At 51.5% G+C, this 16,464-nt stretch overlaps 5 protein-coding genes across 5 annotated transcripts; 4 read left to right on the plus strand and 1 right to left on the minus strand.

The window, feature by feature from the left end:
* The first annotated feature begins 1,863 nt into the window (after positions 1-1,863).
* Positions 1,864-2,659, plus strand: BCR38DRAFT_435795 (uncharacterized protein). Its single transcript, XM_040860406.1, has 4 exons — positions 1,864-2,166; positions 2,272-2,314; positions 2,386-2,485; positions 2,543-2,659. Exons 1-4 carry the CDS (start codon positions 1,929-1,931, stop codon positions 2,615-2,617), a joined length of 456 nt encoding a protein of 151 aa, XP_040714720.1. The 5' UTR covers positions 1,864-1,928; the 3' UTR covers positions 2,618-2,659.
* Positions 2,660-4,674: 2,015 nt separating this feature from the next.
* Positions 4,675-6,164, plus strand: BCR38DRAFT_410029 (uncharacterized protein; the record flags this gene model as incomplete). The annotated part of the gene is made up of 2 exons (XM_040858418.1): positions 4,675-4,768; positions 4,837-6,164. 2 exons carry the CDS (start codon positions 4,675-4,677, stop codon positions 6,162-6,164), a joined length of 1,422 nt encoding a protein of 473 aa, XP_040714721.1.
* Positions 6,165-6,989: 825 nt separating this feature from the next.
* BCR38DRAFT_485835 (uncharacterized protein) lies at positions 6,990-7,829 on the plus strand (the record flags this gene model as incomplete). Its single annotated transcript, XM_040863941.1, has 3 exons — positions 6,990-7,197; positions 7,262-7,319; positions 7,391-7,829. 3 exons carry the CDS (start codon positions 6,990-6,992, stop codon positions 7,827-7,829), a joined length of 705 nt encoding a protein of 234 aa, XP_040714722.1.
* A 1,369-nt stretch (positions 7,830-9,198) lies between these two features.
* On the minus strand, positions 9,199-11,028 carry BCR38DRAFT_458307 (uncharacterized protein; the record flags this gene model as incomplete). Its single annotated transcript, XM_040862146.1, has 3 exons — positions 9,199-10,292; positions 10,343-10,851; positions 10,916-11,028. 3 exons carry the CDS (start codon positions 11,026-11,028, stop codon positions 9,199-9,201), a joined length of 1,716 nt encoding a protein of 571 aa, XP_040714723.1.
* Positions 11,029-11,286: 258 nt separating this feature from the next.
* Positions 11,287-14,372, plus strand: BCR38DRAFT_220765 (alpha-L-fucosidase). The gene is made up of 4 exons (XM_040854246.1): positions 11,287-11,831; positions 11,881-12,899; positions 12,967-13,098; positions 13,180-14,372. The coding sequence occupies exons 1-4, from the start codon at positions 11,745-11,747 to the stop codon at positions 14,309-14,311; spliced, it is 2,370 nt and encodes a 789-aa protein (XP_040714724.1). The 5' UTR covers positions 11,287-11,744; the 3' UTR covers positions 14,312-14,372.
* Positions 14,373-16,464: the final 2,092 nt, after the last annotated feature.

A 16,464-nucleotide genomic window follows, 5' to 3' on the forward strand; every position in this document is an offset into this window, starting at 1 on the left:
ACCCAAAGCGGTGATTCGCTTCCAACCCATCGAACAAACATCGCCAGGACGACCAAAAAAATAACCACGTTGGGCGATACCGCTAGTTTCCTCCTACCCTTGCGCAGACTGGTGAAATTCATCATTATCTCGGACAGTGTCGCAGGGATGGCCTTGACTTGTGCAAGAAGACTTATTGTGTCCCACTGCTGTATTCGTACTGCCGCCAGGTACACAAAAGCTTGCGCTGGACGATGTGAGAGAGCTTGGCGTCGCGGTACGTCATCGTAAAGAGGGTCTCATGTAGGGGTGTTATGTGATTTTGCTGCAGTATGCCTGCTAGTGCAACCCGGCTGGGATCAACGAGAGCCAGACGTCAACATGGCCTGTTGGCGCTGCGTTACGTCATGGTAGAAGGGTTTTCACTGGCAGGGGTGCGGCAGCAAAATCTCACGAGACCCCTACACAAGACCGGCTGTGGTTAACGAGAGCCCGACGTCAATCTGGCTTGGCGCCAACGCGAAAACCTCGTTGACTTTCGCTTCCCGTTGCGGTTGCGGCGGCAGCTTGTTTTATTTAGTCGGTGAGGAACAGAATAGGTCAGCCCAGACGAAAACCGCCTGCCATCGATCAAAGCATGGGCAACATTTGGGCGGCCTCTTGCGAATGCTGCTCTCTCCTGGTCGGGCTCTGGACGGCCACAATGCAAAACAACATGACTTGTTTCGGGATAGCCTACTTCGTATACCAGAACTCATTATTGCCGAGGCTCGTCGTCAACCTATACCGGCCTAGGCGTTCAACAAAACGGCGATGGATCCGGACTCACAGCATCGATATTTAATGCCATGCCCGTAACCAACAATCGATTCCGCAGCAGGTACCGATCTGATCTGATCCGTTCCAGCTGAATAATTCCCGGTCTCACGTCCCCAATTATCACCATGGTCCGTACGAGTGTCACAACCACAGAGCTGAATTGAATGTTGAGACCGCTTACTAGACTTGTTATGCCGAAGTGCATATCGATGCCATTCCGGGAAAGGTGCGGGGTCAAGGTGAGTTGGGGAGTTCTTTCTCCAAGTTATCTTCAATTTGGAAGATTCATATTCATATTACGTCCCGACCTGCTCTTTTCAGTTTGGCATGTCAGATATGCTCCAAATGCGTTATCGATGCCAATTAATGGTGAAGAAGTTTATTTACTCCCTTTGTCGTTTACTTAGCTCTTTTTAGAGTAGCCTGTCAACATGAATGTTTCATCTGCCGCCGACGACGGCCCAGTCATTCAAGGCTGCAGGGATGATTTTGATTTTACCCTGAAATTCGAGCTCTCGACCAACTCCTCAACCCGGTGCGAGTAATGTCTTATCAGAACCGCCAAAGTTGTCGGCTCCGCCCCTGCACTGGGTAGACTGTCGAAGCGCTGATTCCACAGGCCGTTATTGGACTAGTCGCTGTCTAGCAAATGATCTTGGTCATCTTATGGGGTAATCATTGTTCGCTTTCGTAGAAGCCACCGAGGATTCTATCAACGTCGGCTATGGCCTCGTTGCAGTGTATGGTCTCGTTTACGTGGGAATAGCGATTTCCGGTGCTTTCTATTGACATCGCGCATCCCGCATGGTCACCATGTTTTAGGCGTGCTGGTGTCGGACGTTTTCAAGAAGACTACGGAATAAGTCTAATTGCCACTGAAGACGCCGCTGCACCTGTTGTCATGTCTTCTTTCCTTGGCGGCAACCATGTACGTCTCTCCAAAGGCTCACAGATCTCAGGGTCGGTGAATGAGGATGGCCCAAAATGAGTTGGTAAGAACTTCCGCTGTATGCATATGTGATATTGTTCGAAAATTGCTATGGTAATTTTCGGTTAACTTTCATAGGAACTATAAGCCTTTCCGTTTGGTTTCACCCGCCGTGGCATTTGCAACTTTTGCCATTCGCGCGATGAGAACTGGAGAGACATTGGAGGCTACAAGACTATTCTCGTCCTTTTCACCGATCGTTCTTCTGGCAGCACCTCTATCATCAACTTTGGAAGCAATTCTGGATTTGCACTCAACTTTGGCTTGCTTTGATCGCACCCAAAGCTTTCTCTCGCGCGACTCACGACACGACCCTCGCTTTCTTATCGCGGCCCCTTGGCGGATCAACCGACATGTTCTGGTGCCTTCGCTTGGTATGCCTCAACAGAGTTCAGCGGTTGCTTTGAATGAGAGCATCGAACTGGTAGAAAATCCAACGACCACCCGTTCGATGGCGCAAGCATCGCAGGACACGATAGACGTACAACTGAGAGATATATCTTTTATCTTAGTCAGTGGAGGCACAGTCTGTCATCAATAGCATCAGCATGACTGTACCTTCTGGACAACTGGTCGTTCTAGCAGGACTGGTGGCTTACGGCAGAAGTACTTTGCTCAAAGGTCTTCTGGGAGAGGTTCCTGTGGCCACTGGCAGCATCAGGGTGTCTCAATCTCGCACGTCGTGGTGTGATCAGTCTCCTTGGCTCATAGTAAGTTAGATACAGACTGTATACACTGTCCCTTGCTAAAACTTACTTATTCAACCATTTCAACTCCGAGTTATATCAAAAAGGCATCCCCGCTTGTGGCTTACAGAAGGACAAAAGTTAATATTATAATGGCGATGAAACTCTAAGTTAGTTGGTAATAAAGGTATCGCACTAAGCGGTGAGCACTAGTCTCTTGCGTGGGCGGTATATGCAAAACCGCAGCTTGCAATATTCGACGACGTGCTGAGTGGTCGTGATAGCTACACCTCCAAACTCATCTGCGGATGTCTGTTCAGCAATAACGAAGACATTCTCGGGAAATGATGGACGACTATTGTTCTTGCAACACAGTAAGGTAAAGCGGTAAGTCTCTGACTGGCATACCTTCTTTGTTCTTGCTGAGCTTACCTGCTATCCAGATTTGCTCACCTCCATTAGGCAAGCCATCCTGATTGCTTCTTCAACACTCTACGTTTGCGGTTAGCTTTACTGTTCTCACTGCAGTGTTCTACTTCCAGAAAGGATTTCTTCGACCCTCCAAACTCCGATTCCTCGACCTTGGAGAAAAAGTACCCGCTTAGCACGTATGAGACAGGTACTAACATAATTTTTCCTGCTGAAAATAGCAGCACGCAATTCATCGAAACAGTCAAAGTGCCCATTTGGTGGTGGACTTCGGTCGAGACGTCCCTTGGCGCTGGTGCGAGGATCAAGCAGTTCAGCGAAGAAACCCAGGACGAGAATCTCCCCGGGGAGAACCAGCAGCCGCCAGCGGATTGGCCATCTCGAGGCCATATTGAGCTGCAGGAGATGCCTGCATCATATGGCGTGAATTGAGAAATCAAGGCCGAGGACGATGTTTCGATTTCCTTCCAGGCTAGGCGGAAGGTTGCTGTCCTTTGGAGACTGGAAGGTATAATTTAGCGACAAAATTTCCTCAATTGCAAAATATTATAACCATGGATGACAGTGACAAATCGCCGCTCCTCCTTTGTCATCAAAATAGTTGATCTTTCAACAGGGTCAATCGTTATTGACGGTATGGATACCATCACTCTCCCGCGCGAGGAAATTCGATCTCGCTTCATCGCCATCACACAAGACAGTTCTTCCTCCCAGGAAGCATACGGCAAAACATGGATCCCTACGAAGCTTCCATGACCGACGAAATCACAACTGTTTTGTCCAACGTCGGCTTGTGGGGAGCCATCAAGCGGAAATGAGGACTCGACAGGGAGTTCGAGAACCAAATTTTCAGTGATAGCCAACGACAGTTGTTCTTCCTCGCACGGGCGATCCTGAGAAATAATTGTAGAAAAGTCGTTCTTATTGATGAAGCGACAAGCAGGTGCGTTTGATTACTTTCGAACCATAGCGGCAATGTCGGAATGCCGTTGCTAAATGACACTATTGCCGACCAAGCTACCGAGTTCCGTGTGCAGGAACTACTCATATGTGGCGAGTTTTACTCACACACAATTATTGCGATTGCTCTTAGACTTGAAACCATAGTTGACTTTGACCGGGTAGTCGTGTTAGAGAAAGGCATTATTGATAAGCAGGGGAAGCTGAGTGACTTGATTCGGGGGTGTAGTCCGTTCAAGCAATTGTAGAATGCCGCTAGGAGGATGACATAGTGATAAAAATAGATATCACATCAGCAATGCCGTGTAAGCAACGTAACGTGGATTGCTCAGTCTGCTTTACGGGAAGTATTCACGACAGTGCTCATTCTTCTGTGCGCATTATTTCAGCAGGTATTCTGGGGTTTCTGGGGTTTTTTTATTATTTTATTTTTTATATTTGTGTTACATTATCTCGAGATGAATCATAACAATTAAAATTTTTTTAACAGAGACAGATGTAAAACTATATAAGAAGTCAGCAGTGGTTGCACTACACGAAGGATTGCTCCTTCGCTTTTACCGGATTTAACAGGACAGGGATGTTACTCGATGACCCCACTACTTTAGTCATCCATTTTTAAGCCGCCAGAGGTGACTCGAATGATGACGGACTCCCGAGGACCAGGTTGTGCCGTTAAAATCCCTACCTTTGTCTTTAACATCTTTTAAAACATTTCTTTTATATTTTTATCAAATTTATTTCTACGCCAGCTTCATGTCGTCTTTCCGTTCTGTCTGCACATTATAGACGCGCCACCGCTTGAGGGCTGTTATGCCTAAGAAAAGACACCAAACCAAATACTCGAAGCCGCCATCTGTCGCTCCACCGTCCCTCAGCTCCTCGTCTTCGTCGCAGGCGAACTCAGGTGCGCGGCCCATACCCCGCCGGTGCCTCGGTAGATAACGTGGAATACTGACCAAACGATCCTTCTAGGACGTCATGCCCGTTCGGTGAATGAGCTCCTCGCTGATATGCGACGGAGTCGTTTGAACCCCCATGCCGTTCAAGCCAGTTCACAGTTAGCCCCGAGCGTGCCGCCGTCCATTCGCGAGATCCTCCAAATTCCCGAAACCCCCGCGCCGCCCCCGAGGCGGCCACAACGTCAGCGACGAGACGTTAACGGTCGAAGGATACCACCTGGCCCACCACCTCCGCGATCATGGCTTTCGCTGCATCAGCCGGTCCATGCGCCTGCGACCTCGGAAGACTCTACCGTTGGAAGGATGCAGCGTTGGCCTTTACCGGGCATGTATCATCCTGATGATGGAAGCCTCGTCGATATTCTGTTGCGGCGCATTGCGGCGGATTGGCCTGCGCAGCGGGAGTGGAATCGCTTCTATCTCTACACGCTGCCTAGCAGGATGAAGACGGCATTGCTGTATAATGTGTCTATACTGTACCGACCTGGGCTGTCTGTGGAGGACCTGAAACTAGTCCTCATGGGACCCCCGCAGTCGGAGCTTGCCCAGTACGGCATCGCGATGCCAGATGCCGGCATATTGAACGAGGATATGTTCTATCTGGATTTGACAGGTTTAGTGGGCCAAGGAGTGTCGCTGAAGGCTATCGGCGACCTGCTCTTCCCAGCCACAGATGTGTCTGACAGGGACCTTCAAGAGTCCTGGGATGCCCCTGAACCCTCAATAGGCCCATCACAACTTGTGCCCAACCTTACACATCTATCCCTTGCCGTCTCACCTGGTGCAACTCATCCCCCATACTGGAGGCACCTTCTATCTATATCGACCAAGATGGGCTCGTTGACCCATTTGAATATTTCAGGTTGGCCAGCGCCATCCCTAACACCAAATGCAATGCTTGCTAAAGTGGTCTCCTCAACCACGGGAAGAACCTCAAACTATGGCGGAACAAACCCATATAGTCATATTCTCGACGACGATTGGTCCGAGGCAGTGCTAGTCCTCAGACGACTAAGCAAAGCCCTGTATCGTCTCGAGTACTTGGACCTCACCGGGTGCGGTGACTGGCTCCCGGCACTGCGCAAGGAAGCCGAAAGTGAGGATACGCAGATCTCCGTGGATTGGGCGTCGGATTGGGGCAAAATCACCACGTTAAAGCTGTGCTCCGGCTATGTGGCAGATGTGGATTCAACGGCTCAGTTGACTAGGTTATGGCAGTGGAAACATCAGGCCGTTGCGGTCGAGAAGCATATCATTGCTCAGCGAGCTGGCCGGGGCCGGTTTATAAATGTCGAAATGGATATTCTGGTTGATGAACCGAGAGTGGCTAATGCTGGCTAGTGCAGGTTAGACAAAAGTGCAAAATGCGCGCCAGGCATATCATTACGAGCGAGACCGAGCGATGTGGTCATCATATATCGATGTCAAACCCAAGTGATAATGAATGATCATTCTTCTCGGGAGATCCCCATCATCTGCTTCATTATTAGTGCGCCGAGACAGGAAATTGAAGATTTTCGTACCTAAGGTGCGTGGGACTAAGGGTAGTCAATAGAAAGCACGGAAATCTGGTGAAGTACAACTTACATCAAATCTAACGTACGACAGACAGCATGTGCTCTTATGATAGGCATACGTTTCGGGTACAGCACACGGCTCATGTTCTAGGTTAGGACCATGCGAGACCGCTCCGCTCAACAACTATCCGGCTGAGCCCCATGTTTTCCTCTCGATGGTGAGAATACGAATTCAGCTGTGTGACAAACACGTCGGTGCATAATATTTTACCCTGTCTGCTACATTGATCCGCAGCAGGATTGTCTTCGTGGACACTTGGGATTTCGGCTCAGCGGAGCATTGGGTTGTAAGTGGTTAGCGCCGTTGCTGTGGGGTCAAGCTCATATTGAAAAAGGTCGTTATGTCCGCCATTCTGTTGTCAAGATATTGTTCCGGATGATTTCGCTCACGCGTTCCGTCTATCGCTAAATACAACCACTCTTTTTGACCTCCTCAGGTTTAATTCACTCGTTTAAAATACCGCCTGAATCAACTCGGGACATTGTCAAGCCTTCAGGTTATACGCTCTTTTAACACTTCATCTCCACAGTCGTTATCCATAGTCGTTATTCCCGAACGCAGCTATCAAGTCAAACTCCTCCACCCAAAATGTCGCCAACAAGATCCCTCCTCCTCGCCTCTGCTTTCGCCGCCAGTGGCGTGCTCGCTGCCCAGCCTTCCAAGGTGGTCAGCTTGTTCCTCCCCGGGTTCGAACCTCAGCCCCTGGTTGCGTCGGTCGTGGCAGCCATGCCGGCCGCAACGACGTATTTCCTCGAGTGCGACTCTAGCGATTCCACCGAGTGCGGAATTGCTGGAGGTGAGACAGTTCTCCGTGGTGAATTTTCATACTGAGAGTCCCAAAACTGATCTATAACTTGTAGGAATATCCGTCGTGGGAGGTCCTTCTACATTCGAGATGGTCTCGTCGGTGCCTGGAATGTACGTTTCTCCTACTTTCTGATTTTCTCCCCCTCCCACCTTCTTCTCAAAGTCTAAGTAAACCCCCACAGAACCTACAGCGAAGCCTGCAAAATCACCAAAACCGCCGACGTGGCGGAATGCACGTACAGCGTTGGCGGCTCGCTGGTCGACAGCCCCACCTCGGGCCTCCTGGCCGCCTCGGGCCTCCAGGATTATTACATCCCTGTCACCGTCACTGCGGGACTGAGCCTTCTCAGTGGCGGCGAGGGAACAGCTACCGCCACCGCCACCGCCACCAGCACCGTAGACTCTACGATTACCTCTATGGGTTCGGCGGTTTTCTCTTCGGGCTCTGCAGACCCAGCGGCCACGGGCACGGGAAGTGATGGCAACTCAACAACTCCGGCTACGACGACTACCAGTGGCGGCGCTGGCTCTAGCGCAAGTACGGCTGGTGTTCCCCAAATGACCTGGAACGCGGTATTTATGGGAGCCGCTGCGCTTGTGGGTGGCGCTATTGCGCTCTAATGTGGTTTCCTATGCTGGTTCTGGTGTGCTTCAGGTGGGCAACCGATCTTGCCTTACAATGCTAATAATCAGCAACTGAAGGCTGTTCATCACGCATAATTACGTAGTAGGCTAATGTGAAATGAAAACCACCACCTTATTTGTCATGCATTGAACTGCTGTTGTTTCCCCACACATAGTGGCTGCACCTTCATCGAGCACTCTCTTGGTATACTCCACTTCACCTGGGGGCCCCATAGCAGGTATGTATAACGTAAAATTGGTATATTTGGGGATCCTTGCAATGGCAATCTCGGCCGAGGTGCGCCGCGACCCGCTCAATACAACACCGCAAAGGCCCTCTCGTAGCAACGTCTCCAGTGTAACTATGCTTAACCCGCGGTTTAACCCACTGCCAACGCAGTGGGACAAGGACGTCTATGTGTTATTTTCCATCTATATGTCATTATTGAGGGTACTTCCGAATACTAATCATCTGCACTAAACTGCTAGTACCTCGCCAATGAATGTGTACACTGTAAAGCACCATACATGCACGTACCTCAATTCGCTAGGACCCTATATGTTAGGTTAGAAGTGCAGCTAGTTTGTAGATGCTACGGGGTTTGTACGCGATCGCGGACTTATTATTCTCGATTAAATCCGAATATAATGAGTAAATTTGGCAAAGGGTCTTCATCCCCGTTATCCTCTTCAAATTCTGGCGCTGACTGTGGCGGCGAAGCCGACGCTGGCTTTTCCGTTACATGCTTCTAAGCGTTATATTCAAGCTTTGGAGAGATACTTCCGAATTTGCTGTGAATTGGTGAAGTTCGGAAGTATCGATCAAAAATGACAGATATACGTCCTTGATCCACTGCGTTAGCAGTAGGTTAAGCCGCCGTTTTTAGGCTTGACGAGTACACAATGCTTCCATTATTGTCTAGAGGAACACATCTCCGAAACGAAGACGAGGAATATAGAGTGGTTTCAGATGATGCATCTTGTTAAACCCATTCGATGCTTGCGAGAGGCATGCTGTAATGAGTACTTGCGAAAGTCTCTTGAGTCTTAGTGCAACTGGTCAGTTTGTTCCACGGCGTGGCAATCTGATCACGGATGCCTCTCGTCGTCTACTCGAGTCACCTTGACCCAAACACTTCCTGCGCCCTAACGCGCGTCAGCAGTGCGAACTCACCGCGAACACTTGAGCCGCCCATAAGCACGTGTGTCGCATTCACACATACGCAATGCCAAAATCAGCCGCTGATGAAATATCCGGAGATGCAAGCGTACCTATTTCCTGTTCAGGAAACTAGCGTGCTGTGGATAACTTGTGATTGGCTGCCACTCTACCCTTATTTTTCACCAAGTTTACCTACACTAAATGTCACACCAAATCAAGCACTGCGAGTGACACCTGCAAACCCGCCATCCCACCAGTAGCAGCCGAAGTTCCCTCACTCTCAATATCCCAACTCAAATCCCCCCACAGCGCCTCATTGACCGAACCGACCTTAACACCATCCGGCAGCACAACCTCAATACCCTCCTGAATATCCTCGTAGTTGAGATTCACTACGCCCAGGAGAACCTGCCTCTTACTCTCCGAAACCCACGCCGCGGCATCAACCTTGCTCCCCCCCTTCACCTCCAACCCCTCCACCAGCGGCGCCTCCAAAAAGAAGTCTGCCACCAACTCACTCGTCAACACCACCGCCAACCGCCGCGTCAAATCCGCCAACTCCGCCGTAGTCGGGTAATTCCACATGACAATCCCCTTCGCCCCGTGATTGATCGCAAGCATGGTCATAACGACTTCCTCGCCCGCAGTGGGGTACCTCGTCCAGAACGTCTCGTTCCCAAATGCCTGCGGCGCGAACCATTGCGTCTTCGACCAGCCGATGAGGCCATCGCGGCGCTGGAACTCGTCGATGCGGTGTGATATGTCGTCGAAGTTCCCGTTGCAGTCGTCGCACCCGCAGCAGCCGTACGTGGCGTTGCAGACTGTGTCGTAGACGGTTGAGAAGGAGGTGTTGGTCGAGATGGGGTATACGTCGCTCATGATGATATCGGCCCCCGCGGCGTAGTCACTGTAATAAAAGTCGTAGCAGTTGAGCGCCAGGGAGACGGGGTGGTAGGGGTCTAGTTCGCGAAGCTTTTGGTAGGCGATGCCTGTTGAGTTAATGGGGTTGCTCTTGCCGTCGGCTTCGTCGCTTTGGTACCAGAGGAGCATCGACGGGTGGGTTTTGAGACGTTCCACTTGCTCGATCATGCCTGTGCTGTTTTGCGGGGTCCAGATAACGTCGTATTGGAAGTACAGGCCGAGCTCGTCGGCGCGCTCGAGGTACGGCTCGAATTGATCCCAGGGGAAGGGCGTGTCGCCCAGGGTGCCGGTGGGAACAATGTGGATGACGTTGTATCCCATGGCGGCGAAGTCATCTAGGGTCGTGACGTTATTGTCCCAGTACAGACTCCATTGGACTGGCGATTCGTTAGTCGAAGGCTTTTGGGGACTTGGGCGGGAATCATACCATAATACGTGTAAGGGAAGATGTGAGTCCATTCTCCGCCTTGTCTTTGCGCCCACAAGCCACCGTACAAGTTGTCTATCCTCGACACACTGCCATAATCTTCCGGATAAGGTAGGCGGAATAGCTCGGTAGAAGCAGTGTAGGTAGTATTCTGCCCCAAAGTCGCTCTGATGCGGATATTGTGGCCGCTCAAACTAGCCGGAAAGCTCTCCAGATCAATGAGTATCTCGTTATCGGTTGAACCAAGCTCTACTGAAGTTGATTGCAAAACAGAGCCGCCGGAAATAACCTCGACCTGGAGAATGCTGGAACTGTTTCCTGTAGACGAGGCATTGCTTTGTAGCAATGGCTGGCCGACTTGGTCCGAGATGCCGGCGTCGATGAGAAGGCTTCCTGTGGCGTCCGTGTCGAGATAGATGCTCATCCGTGGCCGTACTCTGAGGTTGAGCAACGGCACGCTTGACTTTGGCGGCTCCTCGAACCACCCACCCGGGTCAAAGGATGAGTTGCTACAGACAGCGGAATATTAGTCATGGCAGTGCTGAAAGATGCATGTTCTCAAAAGCGACCTACGTTGCCCTATAAGCTTTCCCACACCATATATCAACGCCTTCGGGGTTGTTGAATTGGGCTGCCGAGAGGCCCAGGACGAGGGCCCAGACGACCCAGGAAATGAACTGGCGCATCGTGAATTCAACGGCCTGGCCAGCTCGCCACGATCGGTGGCATTGTCGTTCGGTGCTGCTGGCTAGCTTATGTACTATATTTCAACGCGTCCAGCCCATTGCAGTTAGGGCCATCCGATGCCTTGGTGTAGATAAGCCCCGAACCACTGTGTTGATGAATCAGGACACTCCGTCCTACGACGTTACATAGCATAGCGGTGCCGGGCTGTGGGGTTGTTTGGTTCCATCTTCTTATCAGCGATGATTGCCATCTAGAACAAGACCGTCCAGGAACAGCCGTTGATAGTCTGCAGCGAAAAGCGGGGGCGCTGCGGGGCGGGGAAGATAGGATCGCGGGATATTGTACTAGCTGGCTACCTAATTTCCGTCTCGGGTTGCAGTCATCGAACCATAGACACCGCTAAATTGATTAACGTTCGCCTTCCATGCGCTGAACCGTGGAGTTTTCTCCGTATATACCGAGAGGGCGGAATGTTACGTAGGAGACTCACCAGGAACATGTACAAATCCACTCACGAGCATCCCGACGGGGCCCGAATCGGATCCGATAGAATGTGTGGAATGAGTGACGTCCCGGTTTGCGTTGATATTGTTGTTGTTGTTAGCGAACCGGTCACTATTGAAAGGACGCGTCTTCCCCTCCCAACTTGCTCGGTCGTTCTGCCACCCTTCGTCGTGTTGCAAGACCGTGGGAGTGATATTTCGAGGCGGCCACGATGGTTTCTGTAAACGCATTGCTGTGGCTCGCGCTTCATGCTGCGAATGTCTTAGCCAGGCCAAAATTAGCAACATCTGCCAGCAAGGTCAGTTTCGTCCCCATGCCGTGATGGTACTTGGCTTACAATGACTAAGTCTATACCACTTGACCTCGGGTCATTCTTCAACAACAAGGCGTTTGGAACCTTTCCGGGTGAGGCAGACTTTGATACATTAAATCAGTCATATCCCGCGCCGCCATCGAACGCGTCTACATACACGTCTTCCGAGACGGGTGTGTTGTACTCCTTTCCTGGGTACACGGGGCCATCCAAGCCCGACAACTTGATATGCAATGGCCAAACCATTGCGGTTCCCAATGACGCATACTTCTCAGCATCCTTCCTCGTTGCCGCAGACCTCGAGCTATACAGTGTGTCCGCCAACGTAACGTTCACTTATACCGACAACACCACGTCCCTGTACGAGCTGCGCAGTCTAAGCTTCTTCAACTTCTTGACCATCAATCGCGGTGAGATCATCTACCCCTACCGCTTCACCGAAAATGGCACCAACTACAACTCCACCCACATCTTTGAGCGGACTTCAAGCTTGGAAAACGGGAAGACATTGAGTTCCATCACCCTGCCTACGACTGCAAACGCAACCGAAGGCCGCCTTCACGTCTTCGCCATTTCGCTCTGGAAGGGCTCGTCGGTCAACGTGCAGGCAGTGCGTCCTACTCAGAAATGGCTCGCCAACGGGACACAAGCCGTCGAGGTCACGGTGAACAACGCGGGGTCCGAGTGCGTTTCCGGGGATGGGTTGAAGGTGTCACTCGCCGGCACGGGGTTCAAGACAGTTCTGCCGGGGAGCGTGAAGCGGCTCTGTCCCGGGGACCAGAAGGTGGTCACGGTCGGAGTGGACGGATCCTCCAAAGGCCCAGTCCCTGTTGACGTGGCCATTAGTCAAGCTTCCAGCAACCAAACAGTTCGCTTCCAGAATGTCGAGATTGGATTGACGAGTTGGACTTCGGATCCAGACAATCTGGCCCGGCATGAGAGTCCGGAATGGTTTGATGGCGCCAAGTATGGGATTTTCATCCATTGGGGGCCTTATGCTGTCACCGGCTGGGGAAATTCGTCGCCGTACGAATCGTATGCTGAGTGGTTCTGGTAAGTAAAATGTCCCACACAACTACTAGTATTGTGGAGTGATGTGCTGATTGGAAGAACTGTGCAGGTGGTACTCAACGCATCACCCTCAAGCAGACGCATCCGATTTCTACAATTATCGCCTGGAGACGTATGGGCCTGATTGGGCGTACGACGACACGTTTCCCGATTTCAATGCGTCTAACTTTGATCCAAAGATGTGAGTGCTCTTCCAGACCGACCCTCTTTACGGGGGCAATTTCCACACATCACAAGGAGGAAATATTGACAACGTTTCTAGGTGGGTCGACCTCTTCGCCGACGCGGGTGCTAAATATTTCGTCATAACTACTAAACACCACGACGGCTTCGCGCTCTTCGACACGGGTTCCACCAGCAACCGTTCCGCCCTACATTACGGCCCGCGCCGCGACGTCCTCGGGGAGCTCTTCTCCGCCGCCGAGACGTACCAGCCCTCCCTCAAGCGCGGTACCTACTTCTCCCTCCCGGAATGGTTCAACCCCGACTTCGGCCCCTACGGCTTCGACCAACTCCCCAGGGCATCCACCGTCTCCTGGCCCGGCATGCTCGCCACGAACCCCTACACCGGCGTCGAGGAACCCTACACAGGCCACGTTCCCGTCGAGGACTTTGTTTCCGATCTGATGGTCCCACAGATGGAGACGCTCGCTTACACGTACGGGACCGACATCATGTGGTGCGACTGCGGCGCCGCCAACGGAACCGCCTCCTTCGCAGCCGCATGGTGGAACACCGCGCGGGCGCAGAACCGACAAGTAGCCATCAACTCGCGGTGCGGGATCGCAGAAGCGGCGGATTTCGACACCCCCGAGTACCAGACTTTCTCGTCGGCGCAGCACCGCAAGTGGGAGTCGAATCAGGGGATGGATCCGTACAGTTATGGGTACAACCGCGCGACGCCGGACGAGGCGTACATGAATGCGAGCACCATTGTGTATACCCTGGTGGACATGGTGAGCAAGAACGGGAATCTGTTATTGGATATTGGGCCCCGCGCCGATGGGATGATTGTGCAGAGGGAGGTGGATAATCTGTTGGAGGCGGGGAGCTGGATCCGGACGCATGAGGAGGCGGTGTTTAATACGACGTATTGGTTTGTGCAGAGTGAGATTGTGGGGGGGTTGGATGTGAGGTTTACGCAGACGAACAACGCGTTTTATGTCTTGTTCTTGGAGAAGCCGGTAGTAACTGAGGGCGTGGTGAAGGTCCCGGCGCCGGTGCCGATTTTGGAGGGTGATAATGTGAGTCTACTGACGGTTGACGGTGGAGAGACTCTGGAATGGGAGGTCTCTGGCCAGGGGAGCAGCAGCTCAGAACTGAGTATTGAGGTTACGGAGGATTTGCTCGCCAAGGAGGAGTTTTGCTGGGTTTTCAAGATTGCCTACAGCTGATGTTGTCGGCTGGGGTCTCATTAGATGGCTATAGCCGTCTTTACCTAAAACTAATGCAGACATAATAACTTCTTCCATTCCTGTTATGTTCGAAGATGACACTCTGGCTTCCCGATGTATGCTTATGAGTATGACTTGAATTTTACAGGCCTATGCTGCTATTCAAGAGTACAGTCTCGTTAAATGAGACTCGTGTTTTGTTCAATTAGTATTCAGCTTAGGCACGTACATCTCATGGAATAGGCTGGGTGACATGATGGCTTTGAGCGTAAACCCGCCTGCTGTGCACTTTGACTGGCCGAAGCATGCCTTTCACTTACCAGGACTAAGTGATGCTACATTGCACTTCTCATGCGTGTTGCCTATCATTCGAAGCAGAAAAATGTAGCTTGCGCTTTTATTCCGTGCGTTTTCTGTCTCTGGGCACATCCTTTGTCCCTGGGCCGATTCGAGACTTTGATGGGTGCCAATCCTTAATCCGTCGAAGACCGGAAAAGGTGTCGGGCACAGAGAAACACTCTGGCGGCCTACTGCGTTGTAAAAAAAAATTTGCCGTTACAGTGAAATGTTTTCTAGAGTACCGAAAACTTGCAGCGTGCTAGATCGTATTGCCGCTCCACCATACGCATTTACACAAGTTTGGGCTACACTTTCATCAATATGGCGAAGCGTACGGCGCAAGACATTTGTGGTCTCTTTGAGTACGACCCAAATTTCGATGAGAGTACCGAATGCTTGAAGCAAGTACGCCCATAGGTTGTAACATCCAAGCCCAGACGCACATTAATACCGACTGCACCCAGACCATGCACAACTATCATTGTCAAAGAAATAGGGGACACTTTCCTCCCAACTACAGAGGTAAACCCACCCAACGCAGTCAAGGCCCGTCTTTCGGACCGGCCTTGGTTCTTGTCTTACGCGACTGCGATATTTCCCCTTCGGAGCACCAAAACATCGTATGCCACTTTGGTCAACCCGGTTCGCCGCTGCAGGAGCAAGTTGGCCGCGGCCAAGTGTGCGGCAGAACGGCGAATTATCATGAAAATTCGGAAAGGAGGCGTGTGAAAGGATCAGGGAGATGGTCAAGGAGTTGATATTGGCGCCTGATGAGTCCAAGACGTGGAAGAAATGGGAACCTTCGCGCTGAGTTAGTAAGGTAGGTACTCAACTATGGGGCAGCTGTGCGTATGAGATTGTACACTGGTGATGCTAGACGCGAGCCTCGTTACAAGATAACAGGGCCAGGCCCACGACAATAAAATTGGGATGGTGAAAAAAGACAAAGTGACGGACAACAGCATGCTGCCACCTGTGCAAATGTCTCAATTTCTCGAAACACAATGGCCAACCGCTGTTGGGTTCTAGAATTCCAGGTCGAAATATGCTGCCCGGGCCCCAGGTCACTGCGGGTGTTGCAGTTGCTAATCCCAGTGCACATCAGAGATCGGGTCAGGGATGCCATTCCAATCGCTATAATGGTAGTTCCTGCCGACTCCGCAACTATGCAAACTCGACAGATACACCGTGACAGCGGAGGCGGGAATGTAATTGGTCCTAAACTGGATAAGGGCAAGCGAACAATGAAGGACCTCGACGTACGGACTGAAATTAGCCCTACCAACATGCCCTCTATGGTCACTGAGGGCCAGCCACTCGCGCGGCTCCAGTCGAGGTTTTACAACCAAACATCGGCCTGTCACTGCCCCTGCGGCTAAATTTAAAGCTTGTCTCACGTTCTACCATGCTTGCGGAGCCACAAGGCGAAAAATGGAGGATTAATGGCATCCAATCATCCCTCGCAACCCCCCAATTCCTCTGCTGCTAGAGATCGCTAGACCCCTGAACTGCCTGAAAACATGGCGGGGTTATTATTTTGAGCTGGGATATCTCACACCCCAACTCTTGCAAACCCCAGCATAGCTAGCACCTTCCAGGTTATGTGCCGCCTATTACAACGAAGTCCAACGCTGGACGAATCCGGCAGTAACGTTGGGTTCTACCTGTGGATCCCAGGATTGCCGACTCCAATGCCCCACGTCACGATCTCAAGTCAGCTACGACTCCCCCTGTCACTTGTCATTCCTTTGACTGGATCGCATCGATCTGCACCACCATGACGCTGGAACAACCGAAACAACTGGCCAGCGACC

The sequence above is a fragment of the Pseudomassariella vexata genome, assembly GCF_002105095.1.
Source record: "Pseudomassariella vexata strain CBS 129021 chromosome Unknown BCR38scaffold_8, whole genome shotgun sequence".
Taxonomy (NCBI): domain Eukaryota; kingdom Fungi; phylum Ascomycota; class Sordariomycetes; order Amphisphaeriales; family Pseudomassariaceae; genus Pseudomassariella; species Pseudomassariella vexata.